Below are 21216 nucleotides of genomic sequence, written 5' to 3'. Positions count from 1 at the left end.
AGCAACTGCTCCACCAGGTTTTAATCTGGGTTTAGAAAAGCCCAGTATTAGACATTACTGCTTTAAATCATTTGGTTTTTTCCTGAGCAGCCTCTGCTGCTTTTTGGGTGGCACAGCCTTCATTCCTGGTGTTGTTTTGGACACACCTCCTGCTTTTCCTTATCTTTCCACTTCTTTTCTATCACTCTGCATCTCAGACCTGCACTTCCAAGGTTCACAGAGTCACAGCCCTTTGCCTAAACCACCTTGCTCTGCCCATGGAGAAAAGGAAATCGATTCTCCTGCTGAATCCCTTGGTTTTGTGCCCAACAATTCCCAAAGCTGATTTTTCAGGACAGATTTCACCTGGCTTCTTGTTCCAGTTGTAATTCAGCAGCACAGACTGGGAGCCTGGTACCGGTGTTCCCTCTGCCTGAAGAAAATCAATGTAAATTGAATAACCTGGTGTATAAAAAATCCAATTATTCCTCCTTCCCTCTAAAACCACGATGCCTAAACTTGGAATTCCCAGGCTGTTGATGCTGTTTCCTCTGGCTGAGGTTTGATCCGATGCCTGGAGAGCTCCCATGGATTTTTCACAGGGCTCAGGTCTCACCTACAACCCGGAGCTCTGTTTTTAAAGCCTGACTCTCCCTCCTTTCTGCCCTGCTCTCAGAACTCGTCCCTTCCCTGGAAATCCGGAGGGATTCCTGCAGGAACGAGCGCTCCCCTGTAATCCTGGGATGCATCAGCCGTGCTGGGAGCGACATTTAGGAGTTAAACCCGAGCAGCTGCTGCTTTATTTGGAGTGGCTGGTAATTTTCTGCCTTGGGTGCGGAGCGGGGGATGCAATCAGGGTGCCTGAATGGAGAATTTTCAGGATATTTTGGTGAGACAGCAGGGAAAGGAAATCAAGGGCAGCCTCTTGCTGGGCGAGGAAATTAAATATAAAAACCCCGAGCTGAATTGCCACCAGAGCGGGATCTTTTCATGCTGGAGAGCTGTTTAAAATAGGGCTTCACTTGAGCCTGGAAAAAATAACTGCTGAAGTGTTGATGATAAAATGAAGCAGCTTCCTCAGGGGAGGAGATTGGATCTCTCCCACAGGAGGAGCTGCTCTGGGCGCACTCGGAGCTGCTGGGTTTGCTTTGCCTGTGGCAGCAGAGCCCCCTCAGGGAGGTTTTTCTGCATCGGGTGTGTTCCAAAATGCACGGAAATCGGACAAATGGGATCCCATTGCAGCTTCCCACACCAAGCCAGCCCGAAAAGGCTGCTCTGGTTTAAGGGGAGATCCTTTCCTGCAGCCTCAGGTTGTGCCAGGGGAGGTTTGGGTCGGATATTGGCACCAAATCCTTCATGGAAAACGCGAGGCACTGGGAGGGGCTGCCCGGGGGTGGAATCACCACCCTGGAGGGGTTCAAAATGTGGGGATGTGGCACTTGGGGACACGGGTTGGGGGTGGCCTTGGCAGAGCTGAGGCCGCACTTGGTCCTGGTGCTCTCCAAGGCCTTTGCCAACCTTAACAATTCCAGGATTCTGTAGCTTGGAGCCCTAAGGAGGAGGAGGAGCTGCCCTGTGTCCTGAGGGAGGATTTCCTGGGAGCCTCCTGCCTTGGCATGGGCCACCAGGAGCTGCCAGTGCCACCCCTGCTGCGATTTACTGAGGGGACAGATCAGTGCCAGCCCTGCCCTGTGTGACAAATCAGTGCCACCAATGCCCTGTGTGTCAGATCAGTGCCACTCCTGCCCTGCGTGTCAGATCAGTGCCACCAATGCCCTGTGGGTGACAGATCAGTGCCACCGCTGTGTGTGACAGATCAGTGCCACCAATGCCCTGTGTGTCAGATCAGTGCCAGCCCTGCCCTGTGTGTGGCAGATCAGTGCCACCAATGCCCTGTGGGTGACAGATCGGTGCCACAGCAGTGGCAGCATCCCGGTGTTTGTTTCTGCCCCCCGAGATCCTGAAGTTCTCTGTGCCCAGAGCGGGGACTGGGAGGAAAATGCCCCGTGGGGCACAGCGGGCAGAGCATCCCTGGGGATGAGGGCTCTGCCAGGGCCCTGGGATATCCTGAGTGGGAAGGGACCTGCCGGGATCATCGATCCAGCCCCTGGCCCTGCCCAGAAACCCCAAAATCCCACCCTGGGCATCGCTGGCAGCGCTGCCCAGGCGCTCCTGGAGCTCTGGCAGCCTCGGGCCGTGCCCGTTCCCTGCGGAGCTGTCCCAGCGCTTATTCCGCCCTCTGCGGCCGAGCCTTTCCTGCTCTCCAGCCGGAGCCCGCCCTGGTCCAGCTCCTCCGCGCTTCCCCTCCGCGGGAATCCCGAATTCCCGAGGGAATGGCTGCTCCATGCGCCGGCCGCTGGTGCCACCTGCCGGCGCTCCCTGGAACAGCCCCGGCAGCAGCGCTAATGAGGCTTAATTAACAAACCTCGGGGCGAGCGCCGTGACACGGGGAGGGCGAGCGCCCGCACAGCCCGGCGAGCGCGGGGCTTGCGCTGGGAGCCAGCCCGGGCTGTGCTCGCAGGGAATATCGCATCCCTTGGGAAGGGCTCGGGGCAGCTCCTGCTCTCCCCGGGCTCGGCAGAGCTGCCTCGGGGAGCTTGGGTGGCTCTTTCCCCCTGAGCTGACGGGGAAGGGCAGAGTCAGGGATGCCCCAGGGCCACGCTCCGGGATCAGGGCTGAACCAACTCGTTTTGTGCCCAGGATTCGCGAAGCTCGTCCTGCTTTTCCCCACCTCGCTTTTCCAGGGAGGCTTTTCTCCTCAAGAGAGCAGCGGTGGCACCGAACTGTCACGCACAGGGGTGGCACTGATCTGTCACACACAGGGCAGGGCTGGCACTGATCTGTCCCCTCAGTAAATCGCAGCAGGGGTGGCACTGGCAGCTCCTGGTGGCCCATGCCAAGGCAGGAGGCTCCCAGGAAATCCTCCCTCAGGACACAGGGCAGCTCCTCCTCCTCCTTAGGGCTCCAAGCTACAGAATCCTGGAATTGTTAAGGTTGGCAAAGGCCTTGGAGAGCACCAGGACCAAGTGCGGCCTCAGCTCTGCCAAGGCCACCCCCAACCCGTGTCCCCAAGTGCCACATCCCCACCTGCCTGGAAAAGCACCTTGACTTTCTGGTTGATGTTTCCAGTTATCCCTGAGGTGAAAGCTGATGCAAATTGAGCTGGGAATTCAGGAATGAACCTGAAAGAGAAGCGACTTTACGCCACTTCAGTGAAAGTAAGATCCGTTTATCAAGGATTAAAAGCCATGTCTGGGTGATGTTCAGCCTCCTCCCTGGTTCTGCGCTGAAAGAAGATCTGAGGCCGCTTTGTGTGGGACTTTCAGAAAGAAAAAACTTCCAGGTTTCTACAGGACTTTTTAGACGTGGTTTTTTCCTTTTTTTTTTGTTTCCTGGAGAAGGAATTTCGCACTGGAGCAGTAAATGCCAGCTTTGCACCAGTGCAGGGCATGGAGGAGTGGCTGCTGTGGGGCCATCTCTGAGCTGTGGCTGCTGTGGGGCCATCTCTGAGCCGTGGCCAGTGTGGGGCCATCTCTGAGCTGTGGCCAGTGTGGAGCCATCACTGAACATGTGGGGCCATCTCTGATGGTGTGGCCAGCGTGGGGCCATCTCTGATGGTGTGGGGCCATCTCTGATGGTGTGGGGCCATCTCTGAGCTGTGGCCAGCGTGGGGCCATCTCTGATGGTGTGGGGCCATCTCTGATGGTGTGGGGCCATCTCTGGGCCGTGGCTGCTGTGGGGCCGTCTCTGAGCTGTGACGCAGCACCCGGGCAATGAAATCAGAGACCACAATAAATTCCTGGGCTCATTTGCATTGAGGACCCTCAAATCCGACTGGATTTTTGTTATTTCCCCCTTCACCCCTCTCACCGAATTCCCACTGACTCACCCTGCGGGTTCCCGTGCTCTCCCAGCTCCGAGGGGCAGAGTCAGATCCCACCAGAGTGGAATCCGGAGGAATTGGCTCCGGAGGGAAGAGCAGCGGGGTTTGTGAGCAGGGAGGGGCTGCAGGAGCAGAGGGAGCTCAGATTCCCTTTGCTCCCGGCAGCAAATCCCGGCCCGGCCACGGAAAGGATCTGGGAATTCTGCAGGAGGCACAGGATCACCGGCAGGTGAGGAGGAGAGAGAAGAGGGAGGAAGATTCGCGGCGGAGCCTTCGCAGCCCCCGGAGGTGAGTGCCGGCTCCCGGGAGCAGCCGAGGAAGGGAAGCGGGTGGGAGGCAGGAGGGAGAATCCAAACGCTGTCAGCAGAGACCTGGAACGGAGTGAGAGCTTCCAGCACTTTTCCCCTGGCGGGATTGCAGCTGGGGCTCCGGAGACGCCGTGGGAACAGAGAAAACGGGCTTTGGATGCTGCCGGAGACTCGAGCAGCTGAGAAACCTGGGCAGGACCGGATCAGCGGGGAAGCCATGGATGGGTTTTACCCCTCGGCAGGAGGAGCTGGGCAGGACGTGCCCAATGCCACCAGCTGGGCAGAGCAGAGCCACTCCTCGGTGTCCCTGCGCGTGGTGACAGCTGCCTGCCTGTCCCTGCTCATCCTCTCCACGCTGCTGGGGAACGCCCTGGTGTGCGTGGCCGTGCTCAGGTTCCGACACCTGCGCTCCAAGGTCACCAACCTCTTCGTGGTCTCCTTGGCCGTGTCCGACCTGCTGGTGGCCGTGCTGGTGATGCCCTGGAGAGCTGCCACCGACGTGCTGGGCTTCTGGCCCTTCGGGGCCTTCTGTGACATTTGGGTGGCTTTTGACATCACGTGCTGCACGGCCTCCATCCTCCACCTGTGCCTCATCAGCCTGGAGCGCTGCTGGGCCATCGCCAGCCCCTTCCGCTACCAGAGCATGGTGACGCAGCGCGTGGCCTTCGTCGCCATCGGGGTGGCTTGGCTGCTGTCCCTCCTCATCTCCTTCATCCCCGTGCAGCTGCGGTGGCACAAGGACCGGGAGCTGCCCAGCCGAGCGCAGCCGGGATTGAACGGCTCCGCGGAGGAGGGGAGCTGCGATTCCAGCCTCAGCAGGACCTACGCCATCTCCTCGTCCCTCATCAGCTTCTACATCCCCGTCGCCGTCATGCTGGGCACCTACGGCCGCCTCTTCCGCATCACCCGGCGCCAGCTGCGCAGGATCTGCTCCCTGGAGAGGGCGGCCGGACACGGCCGGAGCTGCCCGGGCAGCCCTCGGGAAACCTCCCTGAGGAACTCCCTCAAAAAGGAGACCAAGGTGCTGCAGACCCTCTCCATCATCGTGGGCGTCTTCGTGTGCTGCTGGCTGCCCTTCTTTGTGCTCAACTGCCTGGTGCCCTTCTGCGATGCCGAGCTCCGGGACCGGGGAGCGCTGCCGTGCGTCAGCGGGACGGTGCTCAGCGCCTTCACCTGGCTGGGCTGGGCCAACTCCGCCCTCAATCCCATCATCTACGCCTTCAACGCGGAATTCCGCAGGGCTTTTGCCTCCCTGCTGGGCTGGGGCAGTGCCGTGGAGACGGTGACCTTCAGCAACGAGCTGGTGTCCTTCCACCCCGACAGCACTGACCGCGGCGCTGAGGAGACCCTCGGCCACCCGCAGCTGCTGCCCCACGCTGTGCTGCAGGTGGAGAACCACGAGGTGTCCTTGGACAGGGCATCTCCGGGCTCCTCTCCCCCTCACAAGAGCATTCCCGAGTGTGGAACCCCGATCTCGCTGGGGAGGAATCCCCCGCTGGCCAGCGGCACCTTCCACTGAATCCAGGGTGGGAAAGGGGGGTGGGAATGTCCCCAGCAGAGAGGGAAGCTGGGACACTGCCGGCACTGCCGGTTCTCTGGGGAGCTGAGGATGCTGTGGGTGTTCCACTCTGGTTGCATTGCCAGCTGTGGAACAGCCACGGAGGTTTTCCAGGTGTCTCCGGCCATGTTTTTGTGACTGGATTTTGGCCCCAGCCCAGGAGGGCAGCAGGGATTTGTGTTGCTGCTTTCTCCGGTTCACCCATGGAAAAAAAAAACCCAACACTTTCTGCAAGAGATGGAAATGGAAGGGCTGGAATTCACTTTCCTGGTGACTCCAGCGGAGAAAGCAGAGCTGGTGTGGTCTCCTGAGCCTCTCTGTGGTCGGGAAATGAAAACACAGCTGTGCCTGTGGGGAGAGCGGTGGCTTTGGCCACTGCCTGTGTCCTGTGGCCACCGGGCTGGGGCTGCTGGATGAGCACCGGCCAAATCCAGCTGGTCACTGGCCTGGGGCTGCTGGATGAGCACTGGCCAAATCCAGCTGATCACTGGCCTGGGGCTGCTGGATGAGCACTGGCCAAATCCAGCTGATCACTGGCCTGGGGCTGCTGGATGAGCAGTGGCCAAATCCAGCTGGTCACTGGCCTGGGGCTGCTGGGTGGGCACTGGCCAAATCCAGCTGGTCACTGGCCTGGGGCTGCTGGATGAGCACTGGCCAAATCCAGCTGATCACTGGCCTGGGGCTGCTGGATGAGCACTGGCCAAATCCAGCTGGTCACTGGCCTGGGGCTGCTGGGTGGGCACTGGCCAAATCCAGCTGGTCACTGGCCTGGGGCTGCTGGATGAGCACTGGCCAAATCCAGCAGGTCACTGGCCTGGGGCTGCTGGATGAGCACTGGCCAAATCCAGCTGCCCGCTGGGTGCCAGCTGCTGCTGGCAGAGCTGGCCAGAGCTGCCTGGAGCTCGGTGGACGATGCTGAGCGGCGCCTCCGGCCACGGAGAACCAGCGGGATGAGCGGGAAGGAGACGAAGGATTTGCCAGGGCGACTCTCCCGGGCTCGCCTCCGGCTGTCCGCACCCTCAGGAACTCGCCCTGCAGGTCCGGCCGGGCCGCGCCGCCTCCCGCGGGGCCCCGGGGCTCTGCTCGGGAGCTGCTGTGTCTGGAGCGGGCTGCAGGAAGGATTTGGCAGCTGGAAATCTGCTCTGGCCCCGGGGCAGGAGCCTCGGAGCGTCCCTGAGCTGGGATTGCCCGGCTGGGGGTGGTCCTGGCGGGGACCACAGCTGGGTTTGATCCCCAAAAACCAGGGGTTTGGACGCTTGGAACCTTTGGGAATGAGCGTGTCCGAGCCCTTCAGAGGGAACAGCAGAAAATCAACATTTTCTTGATTTCTGCACCTCCACCACCACTTCCATCCCTCAGATCCTCCCGTTCCGAGGCCATTCCCTCTCCTTTCGCTTTTTTCTCCCCCTAATTCCCTTCCTGCTCCATTTCATTCCGGATCCTTCCGCTCTGCCTCCGGAGCTGCCTCATTTCTCATTTCAAATCACGAAGCCTCTTGAGAAGCTCCCCGTGCTCCCAATCAACCTCTGGAATGTTCTGTCTGATCAGAGGGGTCAGGAGCGGCTCCCGGCGCTCCGTTCCAGCCGTGACGGTGGCTTTGGGGAGGATCAGGTTTTGATCCCCGCCTGATTAAGCCCGGCTCATCCCCGCCGGGAATCCCAGACGCCCTCAGCTCCCCGGCAAACGGCAACAAAGGGAGAAATCAGCCAGCGCTAATTACAGAGCGCCGCTAATTATCAAACAGAGCCCAGGACAGCGGGATCAGCCTGGGAGGGGAGCGGGGGACTTCGGGATTTTTCTAGGGAAGCACTGACAGGACCCAACACCATCCACGACATCTCCCCGTGCGACAGCGAGGAGGATTTTTGGCCAATCCAAAACAACCTTGGGGTTTTTCAGCCTGATTTAGAGAAGGAATTGTTGGTCTGAGATGGGGACGATCATCTGGAACCCCTCAAACGACTGATTTTAATCCGAATGCTGCTGTAATATTTATAATTAATATTTTATAATTAATAGTTATAATTAATAGTTATAATTCAGGGTGTTGTGTGGTACTTGGGACTCCTGGCTTGGCGGCAGGAAGGAATTGGAGTGCCCAGCTTTTCCCAAAACTCTTTTGGAAGAGTTTCCTGAGGCTCGTGGCAAAGGTCGGGGGCTGAATCCAGGGTTGTTTGTAAAGGGATCGGAGGACAACGAACAGCTCGGTGTCTGTGACGAGCTGCAGGGTGAACCTGCAGAGGAAAGACAACGAAGAGGCTCCAGTGACCCTTTTTTTGTGCCCAATTATTACCTGTGTTTAATTACTCTGCATTTTCCTGCAGCAGCTCTGACCCGGGGCTTGGCAGCTCCCCGGGCCTGGCAGCAGGAGGGACGAGGTGGTGGCAGAGCCAAGCCCAAACCTGCCAGGCTCTGGAACAAATCCCTGCGTGTTACAGACATTCCTGCGGGCAGACTGGGAAACGGGAACAGCTCCAAACTGGTGTGACTGGGGCTGGCTTGGGCACAGACGTCCCTTGTTTACCTGGCTGCAGAATGCGGCGCTTTCCCCCCTCTTTTCCTGCACAGGTTTCCTCTGTAATTCCACCGGGAAGCATCTTCCTCATCTTCTTCCTCTTCCTCCTCCTCCTCCCATCCCAAATTACACACTCAGGTGAGTGAAATTATTCCTACCTGGGGCTGATCCCGGAGCAGGGATTGAGTCAGGATTTGTGCCTGATCCTGCCCTCTAATCCCAAAAAAACCCTCCAGGTTACTTCCAGGAGCTCTGGATTTTCCATGGGTGACCTGGGGACAGGTTCTGGGGTTTTGGGTGGGGAGCAGAGGAACACAAGTAAGGAGATATTTGCAAAAGAGGGGAGGGAGGAAACGCATCAAATCCGTGTGGAAGTCAGCAGGGAGATGGGAAAAATGTAAGGTTCCTCCTAATCCAAACCATTCCATGATTTTAGTGTGTTAGGCTGGGGCAGGCAGGAAGAGAGGAGTTGTGTCCACAGCTCCATTCCCAGCTGGAATTGCAGGAGGACAGCCCGGGATAGGGAATGGCTGCTGTCCTTAAAGTGATTTTTCAGCAAGAAAAAATCAGGAATTTTAGGAAGAACGGATTTAGCAGAGAAAGGGGGGAACGAGCACAGGGGAGGATAACGGGACGCGGCTGCTGTGGGGTGATGCCTTGCCTGATTTGCTTCCAAATTGGAGACCTCAGCTGCTCCTCTCCTCAGGGAAAGGCCGGGATGGCTTCCCAGGAAAGCAGCTCCAGGCGGGGTCAGGGCTGCCTGAGCGTCCCCAGCGCCCGCAGGAGCCCGGCAGAGGCTCTTGAGAAATCCGGCGCGGCTGCCGCAATCTCGGTGGTGATTGTGGAGCGCTCAGGAGGGGGAGAGAGCGGGGATTAACTCTGGCCGGGAGGCTTTGGACAGAGCAGAGCCAGGATCTCTCCTGGCACCAGCGTGGGAATGGCTCGGATGGAGCCGGGACGGGCGGGAAGAACCGGGATCGAGAGGGACAGAACCGGGACGGGGAGGAAGAACCGGGATGGAGAGGGAAGAACCGGGACGGGGAGGAAGAACCAGGATGGAGAAGGACAGAATCGGGACAGGGAGGGAAGAGCCGGGACGGGGAGGAAGAACCGGGATGGAGAGGGAAGAACCGGGACGGGGAGGAAGAACCAGGATGGAGAAGGACAGAATCGGGACAGGGAGGGAAGAGCCGGGACGGGGAGGAAGAACCGGGATGGAGAGGGAAGAACCGGGACGGGGAGGAAGAACCGGGATGGAGAAGGACAGAATCGGGACAGGGAGGGAAGAGCCGGGACGGGGAGGAAGAACCGGGATGGAGAGGGAAGAACCGGGACGGGGAGGAAGAACCGGGATGGAGAAGGACAGAATCGGGACAGGGAGGGAAGAGCCGGGACCGAGCGGGACGACCGGGACGAGGAGAGAAGAGATGGGATCAAGCAAGGAGAGCCAGAACCGGGAGGGACAAGCCGGGGCCGGGCGGGAGGAGTCGGGATCGAGCGGGAGGAGCCGGGTTCAGGCGGGAGGAGCCGGGATCGAGCGGGAGGAGCCGGGTTCGGGCGGGAGGAGCCGGGATCGGGCGGGAGGAGCCGGGATCGGGAGGGAGGAGCCGGGGCCGGGCGGGAGGAGCCGGGATCGGGCGGGAGGAGCCGGGATCGGGAGGGAGGAGCCGGGTTCGGGCGGGAGGAGCCGGGTTCGGGCGGGAGGAGCCGGGGCCGGGCGGGAGGAGCCGGGATCGAGTGGGAGGAGCCGGGGCCGGGCGGGAGGAGCCGGGGCCGGGCGGGAGGAGCCGGGACCGGGCGGGAGGAGCCGGGATCGAGTGGGAGGAGCCGGGGCCGGGCGGGAGGAGCCGGGGCCGGGCGGGAGGAGCCGGGTTCGGGCGGGAGGAGCCGGGGCCGGGCGGGAGGAGCCGGGACCAGGCGCAGGCGCTGCACCGGCATCCGCCGCTCGGCCGGGCCTGGCGGTGAGGATGCGGGGGCACCCCGGACGGGGCGGCCGGAGCTTTGGGGGGCACACCGGGGGTGCGGGAGCGGGGGGCGCGGGGGGTGCGGGGGTGCGGGGATGGGGGCGATGGGGGCTCGGGGATGGATGGGGGTGGTGACGGGGACAGGAGGCAGCACGTGGCGCTGGGAGGAGGAGGGGCAGCGCTGGGTGCTGGGGGTGCGGGGAGATGCAGAGAGCGGGGTGGGGGCCGGGGGTGCCCAGGGCAGGGGGATATCGGGGTGCCCAGGGAAGGGGGTGCAGACGGGTCAGTGCAGCAGCAGAGGGGGCGGGTGAGGTTTACAGGGGTGATGGGCACTCATGGGGGGGGTTGTGGCCGTCCCTCCCCGCGTGTCCCTGTCCCTCCACGCGTGTCCCTGTCCCTCCACGCGTGTCCCTGTCCCCCGGCAGGCTCCCCCCGCTGCCACCCTGGCGCTGCGCTCCATGGATGGCGTTTTCCTGTCGCCCACCGAGGATGAGTTCGTGGGCAGGATCGCGGAGGAGCTGGAGCACTTCATGGTGCAGGGGCAGCATCACCGGTGGGTGCCCAGCCCGGGCAGGGGGTGGCCGGAGCTGACCCGTCCCTGCTTCCCCGGGCAGTCCCTGGGCGATGGGAGCAGCAGTGACGCGTTGGGACTTTTGGCTCGTGGTTTGCATCATTTTTTTGGGGTGAAAGCGGCAGCATTTGGGGTCTGGCCATGGAGCTCCAGGTGCTCGGAGCATCCCCTGGGGTTGGTGTGGGATCCCCTCCTCTGGTCGCTCCTTCAAGCGGTGTTTTGTGGCCATCGGTGGCTTTTACACTGACCACCGCTCACCCTGGGTTCGCCTGGATCTGTTCCCGATCCAGTGACCTTTGGAGCCCTTGGGGTGGCCAAGCCCAGGCTGCTGGATGGAGTGGGGGTGGCAGTGCCGGGCTCAGCTCCCTGCCAGCTTCTCGTGGCCTTAAATATTTGTTTCAGTGCTTTTTTTTTTGTAAAATACTTGGCAAAGAAATCACCTGTGCAGCTGTCAAACGCTCGGGGACAAACCCCGTGTGACAGCAGTGACATTGAACGTGGGGTTTGTTGATCCGTTCTTGTGTTATTCCCAGTTTCTGGAGCACTGGGAGGAAGGGGAGCAGCAGCAGCCTTCTGCTGGTGCTTCCCAGCCTTTCCCAGATGGATGCAGGCAGGAATGAGAGTCCAAGGCCTTGGGGTCAGGCATTCCCAGCCTCCCCACGCTCCAGTTTATGTGTAAAATGTGTCTGACTGCACATCTGGGATGGGATTTGGGCTCTTTAATATCATAAAGTCCTGCTGGGCTTTTTTCTGATTTCAGTCCCGTGCTGGGAATGACTCGGGGAAGAGGTTGTTAAATTTTTCCTACATTCCCATCCCTTCCTGCTGAGCCCTTTGTCCTTTCAGGGTGCTCCTGTTCCCGCCCCTGTCCAGTCGCCTCAGGTACCTGATCCATCGGACCGTGGAAAACATGGAATTGTTGAGCAGCTTCTCGGTGGGAGAGGGCTGGAGGAGGAGGACGGTCATTTGTCACTCGGCCGTCAGGTGAGGCGGGGCCGGTTGGGCTGGAGCAGACAAGGATCACGGAATCCTGGAATGGTCTGGGAGGGACCCGAGACTCATCCCAGTGCCACCCCTTGTCACCTTCTGGGGACCCCTCCCACTGTCCCAGGCTGCTCCAGCCTGGCCTTGAGCACTTCCAGGGATCCAGGGGCAGCCACAGCTGCTCTGGGAATTCCATCCCAGCCAGGAATTCCTTCCCAATATCCCATCCATCCCTGCCCTCTGGCAGTGGGAAGCCATTCCCTGTGTCCTGTCCCTCTCCAGCTCTCCTGGAGCCCTTTCAGGCCCTGGAGCCTTCCCTTCTCCACGCTGAGCATTCCCAGCCCTCCAGCCTCTCTCCAGAGGGGCTCCAGCCCTTGGATCAAGCACAAAGTCACCGTGTCCCGTTCAAGGTCTCCATGACCAACGGCACCTCCCAGACCCTAAGAACAGCGGGATTTTCCCTCTGTCCCGACTTCTTTATGGATTCGTTGCTTCTCCTCCTTTTCCTCCGGCAAACGCCGCATCCCTCGGCTTCCCCCGCTCACCTCCCACCATCCCCTCATTCCCAGGCTTCCCAACGAGACCCCGAGCGACCAAAAACCTGGGACCAACCCCCCTCGGTCCCAGCGCCCGGCGCAGCCCTGGGGCCGGGGGGGCCGGGGGCTCCGGCTGCGCCACCCCGGGGACATCCACGGGGACAACTCCCGGGCCTCCGTGGGCTCGGGCAGGATCACGAGGCCGCCCAGGAAGAAGCCGGACAAAGCCCTGTACGTGCCCAAGGGCATCCGGAAAAAGGCGAATTGGAGGGAGCGGGAGAGCCCTGGCGCGGAGCCGGGCGGGGATGCGGCTCCAGAAGGTGAAAACTGCCCCAAAAATTCCAGCGGGGACACCCAGCTGGAGGGGGGCAAGGATGGAGGCAGCCCTGGGAAGCAGCAGGAGCCTGGGGAAGAGAATGTTCCAGGCAAAGGCAGCGCCGAGCGTCCTCCGTGCGATGAAAACGCGCCATCCTTAGGGAACAGCAGCGATGCCCGTGAGCAGGAAAGTCGGGATAAAGACTGTTCCCATTCCCTGCCTTCTGGAGACGACACGCGGCCGCCTGAAGCAGGAGAGCAAGATTCGAGCTGTGCCAACACTGGTGTTCCAGAAGGCAGCGAATCCCAGGGCCAAACGCGAGAGGAAAACCAACCCAGCCAGGATGCCGGAGGGGCAGAGTGTGGGAAAAGCTCCTTCCCCTTGGAAAACCGCGGTGGCAGCTGCACAGAGCCGGCTGTGGCGGAGTCTCCGCTGCTGGAACCCCGAGGTGCTGCTGCCCAGAGCCTGGAGAGCAGCAGGAAGAAATCCCCGCCTGCAGCCCGGGACCAGGACTCCGGGAATGCCGAGGGAGGCCGGAGTTTTTCCACGCTGGAAAGCCGAGAGCAAGAGAGCCCCAGCTCTGGCCAGGTGGAGCAAAAACCCCTCCAGAGCTTTGGGGAGGGCCCAGGTGAGGCTCTGGCTGCTCCTGAGCTGCTCCGTGGTGGTGGTGATCCGTCGGCTCCGGAGGGTGCTTCCCGCGGCAGGGAGGAGGAGGAGGAGGAGGAGGACAAGGAACACTCGGATGTGGCCGAGGCGCTGTGGAGGGGCCTGGATTTGGCTGCAGGTGACAGAGAGGGGACAAGGCAGAGCGGCCTCGAGGACGACTGCACAGCGGAGCTCCTGGCAGAGGTGAGGCTTGAGGGAATTTTGGGGAAAGAAGGGAAGGAATCGGTCCCTGGGAGGAGAATCCCTGGGATTCCTGGGTGGTGCAGACGGGGTTTGAGTGGCCGAGGTGAGGACTGGGCTCGGAGCTGGTCAAGCTCCGTCCCCCTGGCTCGTTGTTTGGGTTTTTAATCCTTGTTTTGGAGGGGATGGAACCCTCTCACCCTCTCCGTTGGTTTGGTTTTAATTCTTGTGTCGGGATCTTCCCAGATCGTTGGGAATCTGACGGTGAAGGACGTCAGCATCCAGAGGATCAGCGTGGATTATTCCGGCTACGGCGACGCCCAGGTCAGCGAGGGCGACTTCGGCCACGTGACCGAGATCTACGACTTCCCCTCGTCCCTGAAAACCGAGGATCTCATGGAAATATTCTCAGATTTCCAGTGAGTAACTCCCCAGGGGAGCAAAACTGGGGATTTTAGTTCCACCTTCCCCTCTCTGTGTGCCTCAAAGGAGCTTTTCCTGCAGTTTAGGCCTGGTTTAAAGCCCAGCTTTACTCCAGGGCTCTGGCACCCGCAGTTATCCACAGCCTGGCTTTATCCAGGTGTTTTTTAGGAGCTTTTTTGGTCAGTTCCTGAGTGGAATGAGGTGATTCCATCAGCGTTTCCAAGGAAAAGGGCTCAGTGCTGCTGCTGGGGATGAGATTTACCCGGGAAATCCAGGGAATGAGGTTGGATAAAGGCAGGAGCAGAACAAAGCTCAGCTCGGAGTTCCTCTCCCGTTTTCCTCCCCACATCCTCCTCCTCTCTTGGGAGAATTCCTGGGTTAGATGGGAACATTCCCTCTGCAGATCCCTTGGGTTAAACCCCATGAATTCTAAATTACATTTCAGTTAGGATTTCCAACTGTGTTTCAAATCATTCTTTTCTTCCTGCTTTGTGTGTGTGATTCCTGAAATTTAGTTTTGCACTCTCTGGGAGCGAAGCAGAGCTGGAAAAGGAACATTCCCTCTACAGATGCCATCAATTAAACCCCATGAATTCTGCTTTAAAAATACATTTAAATGACGATTTAAAACTCATATACTTAAATAAATACTAATATAATATAAATACTACTAATAAATACTAATATATATAAAGATGCCATAAATGAAACCCCATGAATTCTGCTTTAAAAATACATTTAAATGACGATTTAAAACTCATATACTTAAATACTACTACTAATATTAAATAAATACTAATAAAATATAAACACTAATAAATACTAATATAATATAAAGATGCCATAAATTAAACCCCATGAATTCTACTTTAAAAATACATTTAAATGACAGTTTAAAACTAATATACTTAAATATTACTAATAATATTAAATAAATAATAATATAAATACTACTAATAAATACTAATATAAAGACCCCATAAATTGAACTCCACGAATTCTGCTTTAAAAATACATTTAAATGACGATTTAAAGCTAATATACTTGAATAAATACTACTAATAATATTAAATAAATACTAATATAATATAAATACTAATATAATATAAATACTACTAATAAATACTAATATATATAAAGATGCCATAAATTAGACCCCATGAATTCTACTTTAAAAATACATTTAAATGACGATTTAAAACTCATATACTTAAATAAATACTACTAATAATATTAAATAAATACTAATATAAATACTACTAATAAATACTAATATAATATAAAGATGCCATAAATTAAACCTCACGAATTCTACTTTAAAAATACATTTAAATGACAATTTAAAACTAATATACTTGAATAAGTACTACTAATAATATTAAATAAATATTAATATAATAGAAATACTAATATAATACAAATACTAAAAATAACTACTAATATAATATAAAGATGCCATAAATGAAACCCCATGAATTCTATTTTAAAAATACATTTAAATGACAATTTAAAACTAATATACTTAAATATTACTAATAATATTAAATAAATAATAATATAAATACTACTAATAAATACTAATATAAAGACCCCATAAATTGAACCCCATGAATTCTGCTTTAAAAATACATTTAAATGACGATTTAAAACTAATATACTTAAATAAATACTACTAATAATATTAAATAAATACTAATATAATATAAATACTAATATAATACAAATACTAAAAATAACTACTAATATAATATAAAGATGCCATAAATTAAACCCCGTGAATTCTGCTTTAAAAATACATTTAAATGACAATTTAAAACTAATATACTTAAATAAATACTACTACTAATATTAAATAAATACTAATAAAATATAAATACTAATAAAATATAAATACTACTAATAAATACTAATATAAAGTTGCCATAAATTAAACCCCATGAATTCTACTTTAAAAATACATTTAAATGACGATTTAAAACTAATATACTTAAATAAATACTACTACTAATATTAAATAAATACTAATATACTTAAATATATTTATATATAATATATATAAAATAAATAATAAAACTTAAATCATTCTTCAGTGAGGGCAGAGCTGGGCCCAGCTCTGAGTTCCTCTTGCTCCTGTCAAAGGCACCATTCCCTGTTTTCCTCTCTCCATCCCTTGGGATAATTCCTGGATTAGATGTGAACATTCCCTCGACAGATCCCTTCAATGAAACCCCACAAATTCTATTTTAAAATGCCATTGAAATCAGGATTTAAAATCATATTTGAGCCATCCCTGCCTGCTGTGTGTGTTCCTCAGATTGGTTTTTCCACGCTCTGGGAGTGAAGCAGAGCTGGAGAAGGGTGGATCCAGTGGAGCAGGGATTGGATTCCTGCTCCCAAATTCCCACTTCCCACCGGCTCTTGATGGGATTTTCACCCTGAAACCCTTCATAAACCCTTGGATTTTACTGTTGTGCCTGAGCTTGGGGGCTGTTTGGGAAGCACTTCAAAAATGACAATATCCCTGAGACTGAGGTTGGCTTTGAGGGGAAAAGGAGAATTTTGGGGGAATTTTCTACCGTGGCCTTGAAAAGGGCACTTTTAATGTCCTTTGTTCCTTCTTTTCCTGCTCTTTGCCCCCATTTAAAATGGGAATAATGCTTTGGAAAGCACCCAAAACCCTAAAAATCCCTCCTGGGGCTGCTGGGTTTTATTGGGGCTTCCTTTTTGTGGATGTTCATGAAAATTATTCTCCTTCCTTGCAGCGAGAGCGGCTTCAAAATCCAGTGGGTGGACGATACCCATGCCCTGGGAATCTTTTCCAGCCTCTCCACAGGTATTTGGGGCTGGGATTGAGGGATCCCAAAGCTCCCAGCCCCTTCCCAGTGCCCTGAACTGGTTTGCAGTGGGATTTTTGCTGGGCTTGAGCCACAGCCAGAGGCACTCAGGGCTCATCCCATCTTTTTTTATCCTGGTCCTTTCCAGCCTGGAAGGTTTTTGGGAAGCTGGAATTCCTGGGGTGGGGTGTGGGAACTGGGTTGGAATTGCCTTGGATGCAGATTTGTGCACTCTTAGGAATTAAAGATGATGATGATGATGATAATAATTATCATCATCATCTCTTTTTTCACTTTTTTCCTATTTTTTTTCTGGAAAAAATTCCTAAAAACATCCAGTCACCTCCCAGGGACTTTGGGAATGGGATGGCACCAAAACTCTGGGCAAACTGTTTTTTTTTTTGGGGATAAACACCCCAAGTTCAGGTCAGAGCCAGCCCTGGAGGGGTTTCCATCCTCCTGTATCCCAGCACGTTTTGCTCTTTTTTTTTTGGGGGAGGGGGGGTGGATTTTCTCTAAAAAGTGACAAAATTCCTTTAAAAGAACATTTTTTGGGATTTTTTGGGATTCTTCCCGAGGTGCCCAGCACGACTCCAGCTGGTTTAGTCCAAGTCCTGAGCAAATGCCCGAATTACTGAGTGGAATTCTGAGCTTTTTGGGGTTAATTCCAGCAATTTCTGTTCCTTGCAGCGTCGCAGGCCCTGGGCCGCCGCTATCCCTGCCTGAAGATCCGGCCCCTGATCCATGCAACGAAACAATCCAAGATCAAGGCACTCCAGAGACCAAGTAAGACAAGATTCCCCAAAAATTCATCCCACATTCCTTTGATTTCCCACTCCTGAGTCGGTCCAGGTGACAAAACCAGGAGGAAATCCCTATTCGGGTCCAATTATTTCCCTGCTGGATTGGTTTTTTGTGGATTTATCGGCACTGAGCTGTGGTGTGGAGCCTGGAATTCTGCTGAAATTCAGATTTAGGGGTTTTTTGGTGTAATTTGCTGCTCTTTTGGGGCTGTGGAAGGGAAGGGTTGTGCTGGAATTGGGATTTTTTGGAAGCACGGCCCCAGCCATAGAATCTCCCAGGAATTTTCTCTTCCCTCTCCCCCTGCACCATCCCAATGAGTCAAACCCAGTCCTTGTGGTTGGCATAATTTTATTCAGGAAGGAGAAATGGTGAAGCTGAGCCATGAACATCGTTTGATTGATTGCCATCAGCTGACTGATTGATTGATTGATTGATTGGTTTCATTGCCTTTTCAATCAGATTGATCAGGAAAGCAAAGCCGTGAACCTCAGCAGCAGCAGAGACTCTGAACCAACAATTCCTGGGATTTTCCAGCTCACTGCAGTGGGAATAAATTCCAATTTCAATGCTTTAAAGGGACACTGTCACAGTGACAAATTCCTGAGTTTTCAGCACTGCTGGATTGAAGGGAAACAGCCAAAAATTGGATTTATTTGCATCTCCCCTTCATCTGTTTTTTCATTTATTCACTCTTGTGAATCAGGTTAAATTCAAATTAATCATTAAATACAATAATTCAACAGAAATTCTCCTGGTATCTGCTTTAAATGGATCTTTTCCCAAACACAAATCTGGATTTTAATTAGCTGGCAGTGTCTCTTTAATGATTTATTTTTTAATAACTTTATCAATGAAACTCCTGGAAAAACAAGCAAAGCCCCCTCCCCCCCCCTTGCTGTGTGGATAAAAACTCTCTGCAAATTCGTAAAGGATGAACGAATGAATTCCCAAATCCAAATTCTTGTGGACTTGGTAACATTTTGGTGGATTTCTTCCTTGCAGATGGAATTGCAGCAATCCAAGAGATGGAGGGCACTGACCAAAGGGCTTCCCAAATATTTAGATATTATTTAAAATGCAGATTTTTTTATTTTTTCCCCCCTTTTCCTTGCTGTTTTCCAAGGATTTAGGCACTGGTTTTGAGAAGTTTTAAGTTGGGATCAAGCTTTATGGAGCACGGATCAATTGCCCGGGTTTTTCACGGGGATGGGATGTTGGGAATTTTGCCAGGAATGGTTCCTGGAAGAGAATGGGAAACAATTCTCCACCCCAGCAGAAGAGACCTGGAGCTTTACAGCGACCAAACCCCTCTGGAAATTCCACCAGAAAACATGGAATTGCATCTTCCTAGGAACAACCAACCCCGATTTATTCACAGGGATCGAAGGATTTGATGCAGATCAAACAACCAAACAGCAGAACAGAGGGCGGATTTTTGGGATTTAGCCACCAATCGCTCCCTACCCAATCCCCAGCTGGATCAATTTTTTCCCATTTTTCCCTAGAACTCCTTCACCTGGGCAAAGAGAGGCCGCAGACGGACACAGCAGTGGCCAGGAGGCTCGTATCCCACGCGCTGGGCTGGAAGCACAGGCAGCAGGAGGCCACGGGGATGGAAGTTTTCCAGCCAGAATCCTTGGATCAGGAGCAATAACGCGGCTCAGCTCCCAGGAAAGGAGTGAAACACACGCAGAGCAGTCAGTGCCACGGGGGTGATCCTTGATGGAATCAGCACCAGCTTGGAAAAGTTGGGAATGGGGGAAGTTTCTTGTTCAAGGAGGTTTTTTTTCCGGAGCCTTGGGAGGTGCTGGAATTCTTTGTTGGGTGTTTGAAAGCATCTGGGGCAGCAGATTGTTGTCTTTATTCCTTATTCCTGCTCTGTTCTGCCAGAAAAAAAAAAATAGGAATTAAGAGGAGGGGAATTGGAGTTTTTTGGCCAAAATTCAAGTCTTAAGCAAGGGCAGGAGTTAAAAAATCTGTTCCATGTTTGTTGTAATGTTGCTGTTCAGAGATCCCAGGAAACTGACAGGCAGGGAATGCAAGTTTTAGGGATTTTTCTCCTTATTTATGGAGTTGAAAGAGCCTGACCTTGCCCTGGTGGTGGGGAAAGTTGGGGATCTGCTCGGTAGGGAAGGAAAACCAGACTTTGCCTGTTTAAGATGAGCTTCCACCCCCATCCCAGGCTCTGCTCGTGCTCCAGTCTGGAATTCTGAGGGAAAAATGGAGTTTCCCAGTTGCCAGGAGGTTAAAGCCCTTTTCCAGCTGCCCTCTGGGCCACTGGAGAAATGACAAATATTCCAAATATTTCTGCATTTTTAAGCCTCACACCATCCCTGTGAGGTGGGGTTTTGGGGAAGTTTGCAGCCAGTTTTAATCCCCTGCGGAATCAGCCGGAAATCCAGGACGTGGAAAAAGAGGGGAAACCCCCAAACTTCCAGGAATTGTGAGAAGAAATACCCCAAAGGCTTCTAAAGTGATTTTTTTTTTTTTTTCCCCAGGGAAAAGGTTTTTATGGGATGAGCTGTGGCTGGAGCTCTGTGGCAAAAAAAAAAAAGCATCCTCAAACAAACAGAGGAGCGCAGGGAGCACCACTGGGAATTCCCACAGGAGCAGATCCCTGGGGATGAGAGCCAGGAATTCCCTCTGCAAGGTGCACGAGGCTACAACACCCTGCCTGATTCATCCTTTAGGAAAAGATGGAATATCCAGCTGGGAGGTGATTTTTGGATGGGCACAGCATCTGTTGGGTGGATGATCCCTGCGGGATGGGAATTCCCAGCCCTGAGGCCTCATCCCCGGGAATCTGCCGAGTTCTGGGTGCTGAGGGGTGGCTTCAGGGAGCTCTGATTCCGTGGGAAATTCCGTGTTCTGCCTTTGCTCCCCTCCGGAGCTGTTGGATCCAAGCGTTTCACTTATTAAATTCAGCTTTACGCTGTTCTGCTCACAAAAAGCTGCTCCTTTTTTCCTTCTTTTTGTTCCCTTTCCTTGTATTTCCTTGCTGGAGTCGGTGCTGAGGAGGAGCCGAGTGCAGGAAGCAGCAGCACAAACGGAGGCGGTGAGAGTGGAAAAGAGCTGGAAATTCCCAAATAATTCCTTGGAAATGAAGGGAAAAGGCACTTTTAGGTGGCTGGCACCCAACCCGAGGCGAGGGGTGCTCGCCTGTGAGGAAAGGTGGTGCTGCAAAGTGCGGGAGAAATCCTTGGAATGGTGAAGAGCCGGAGCCGAGGGGAGCTGGAAGCTCCCGCCAGGAGCGGGGCTGGAATTGCAGGAGGCACCGAGGGGTGGCCTGAGCACCTAAACCGGGGAGGGAGAGGCTTCTTCAGGGAAGGATTCCCCTGAAGTTCAGAGTTTGATTGAGGCTCGATTTCCTGGGGGTGCAGTGGTTCGGGAAGGGCTGGAGCAGGAGTCCTGGCTTCCTTAAATTAGTGGGAATTCTACCGGGCGGACACGTTGTTATTTGTGAGTCCCCTGAAGTGGTCGAACTTCTGCTCCGTCTCCTCGCTGAAGGAGCCACCTGGAGAGGCCACAGGAGAGCACGGGGTGAGCAGGAGCAGGGAAAAATACTCGGGAACACCGGGAGAGCCCAGGGAAAACACCTGGGAACACTGGGAGAGCCCAGGGAAAACACTCAGGAACACAGGGTGAGCAGGAAGAGGAAAAAACGCTCGGGAACACCGGGAGAGCCCAGGGAAAAC

General features: G+C 54.1%; 3 protein-coding genes across 6 annotated transcripts in view; 2 read left to right on the top strand and 1 right to left on the bottom strand.

Moving 5' to 3' along the window:
* The first annotated feature begins 4387 nt into the window (after positions 1-4387).
* On the top strand, positions 4388-5760 carry LOC116435556 (D(1) dopamine receptor-like). Its single transcript, XM_032091987.1, has one exon. The coding sequence runs from the start codon at positions 4388-4390 to the stop codon at positions 5687-5689; it is 1302 nt and encodes a 433-aa protein (XP_031947878.1). The 3' UTR covers positions 5690-5760.
* Positions 5761-8256: 2496 nt separating this feature from the next.
* On the top strand, positions 8257-19410 carry R3HCC1 (R3H domain and coiled-coil containing 1). Of its 4 annotated transcripts, none has more exons than XM_032091985.1 (8): positions 8257-8381; positions 10633-10760; positions 11625-11762; positions 12332-13463; positions 13707-13879; positions 16646-16716; positions 17408-17503; positions 19027-19410. In XM_032091985.1, exons 2-8 carry the CDS (start codon positions 10666-10668, stop codon positions 19173-19175), a joined length of 1854 nt encoding a protein of 617 aa, XP_031947876.1. In that variant the 5' UTR covers positions 8257-8381; positions 10633-10665; the 3' UTR covers positions 19176-19410. The 4 variants fall into 4 exon arrangements, with proteins under 4 accessions (XP_031947876.1, XP_031947877.1, XP_031947875.1 ...); XM_032091986.1 differs by lacking the exon at positions 8257-8381 and adding an exon at positions 10119-10204; XM_032091984.1 differs by lacking the exon at positions 8257-8381 and adding an exon at positions 10245-10262.
* The window catches only part of LOXL2 (lysyl oxidase like 2), a 50724-nt gene continuing 48901 nt past the window's right edge, over positions 19394-21216 (bottom strand). The window contains exon 14 of the mRNA XM_032091981.1: positions 19394-21035. Within this exon, the coding sequence (XP_031947872.1) occupies positions 20956-21035 (80 nt within the window). The 3' untranslated portion in view covers positions 19394-20955. The remainder of the gene's footprint in view (positions 21036-21216) is intronic.

The sequence above is a fragment of the Corvus moneduloides genome, chromosome 27, assembly GCF_009650955.1.
Source record: "Corvus moneduloides isolate bCorMon1 chromosome 27, bCorMon1.pri, whole genome shotgun sequence".
In the NCBI taxonomy this organism is placed as follows: domain Eukaryota; kingdom Metazoa; phylum Chordata; class Aves; order Passeriformes; family Corvidae; genus Corvus; species Corvus moneduloides.
This window is presented reverse-complemented; position numbering and strand designations above follow the sequence as displayed.

Coding starts and splice junctions, on each gene's coding strand:
- R3HCC1 (XM_032091982.1), top strand. CDS start 10,543: ATGGGGGGGGTTGTGGCCGTCCCTCCCCGCGTGTCCCTGTCCCTCCAC. Junction 13,464..13,706: donor CAGCGGAGCTCCTGGCAGAG/GTGAGGCTTGAG, acceptor GGATCTTCCCAG/ATCGTTGGGAATCTGACGGT. Junction 17,504..19,026: donor CAAGGCACTCCAGAGACCAA/GTAAGACAAGAT, acceptor ATTTTTCCCTAG/AACTCCTTCACCTGGGCAAA.
- LOC116435556 (XM_032091987.1), top strand. CDS start 4,388: ATGGATGGGTTTTACCCCTCGGCAGGAGGAGCTGGGCAGGACGTGCCC.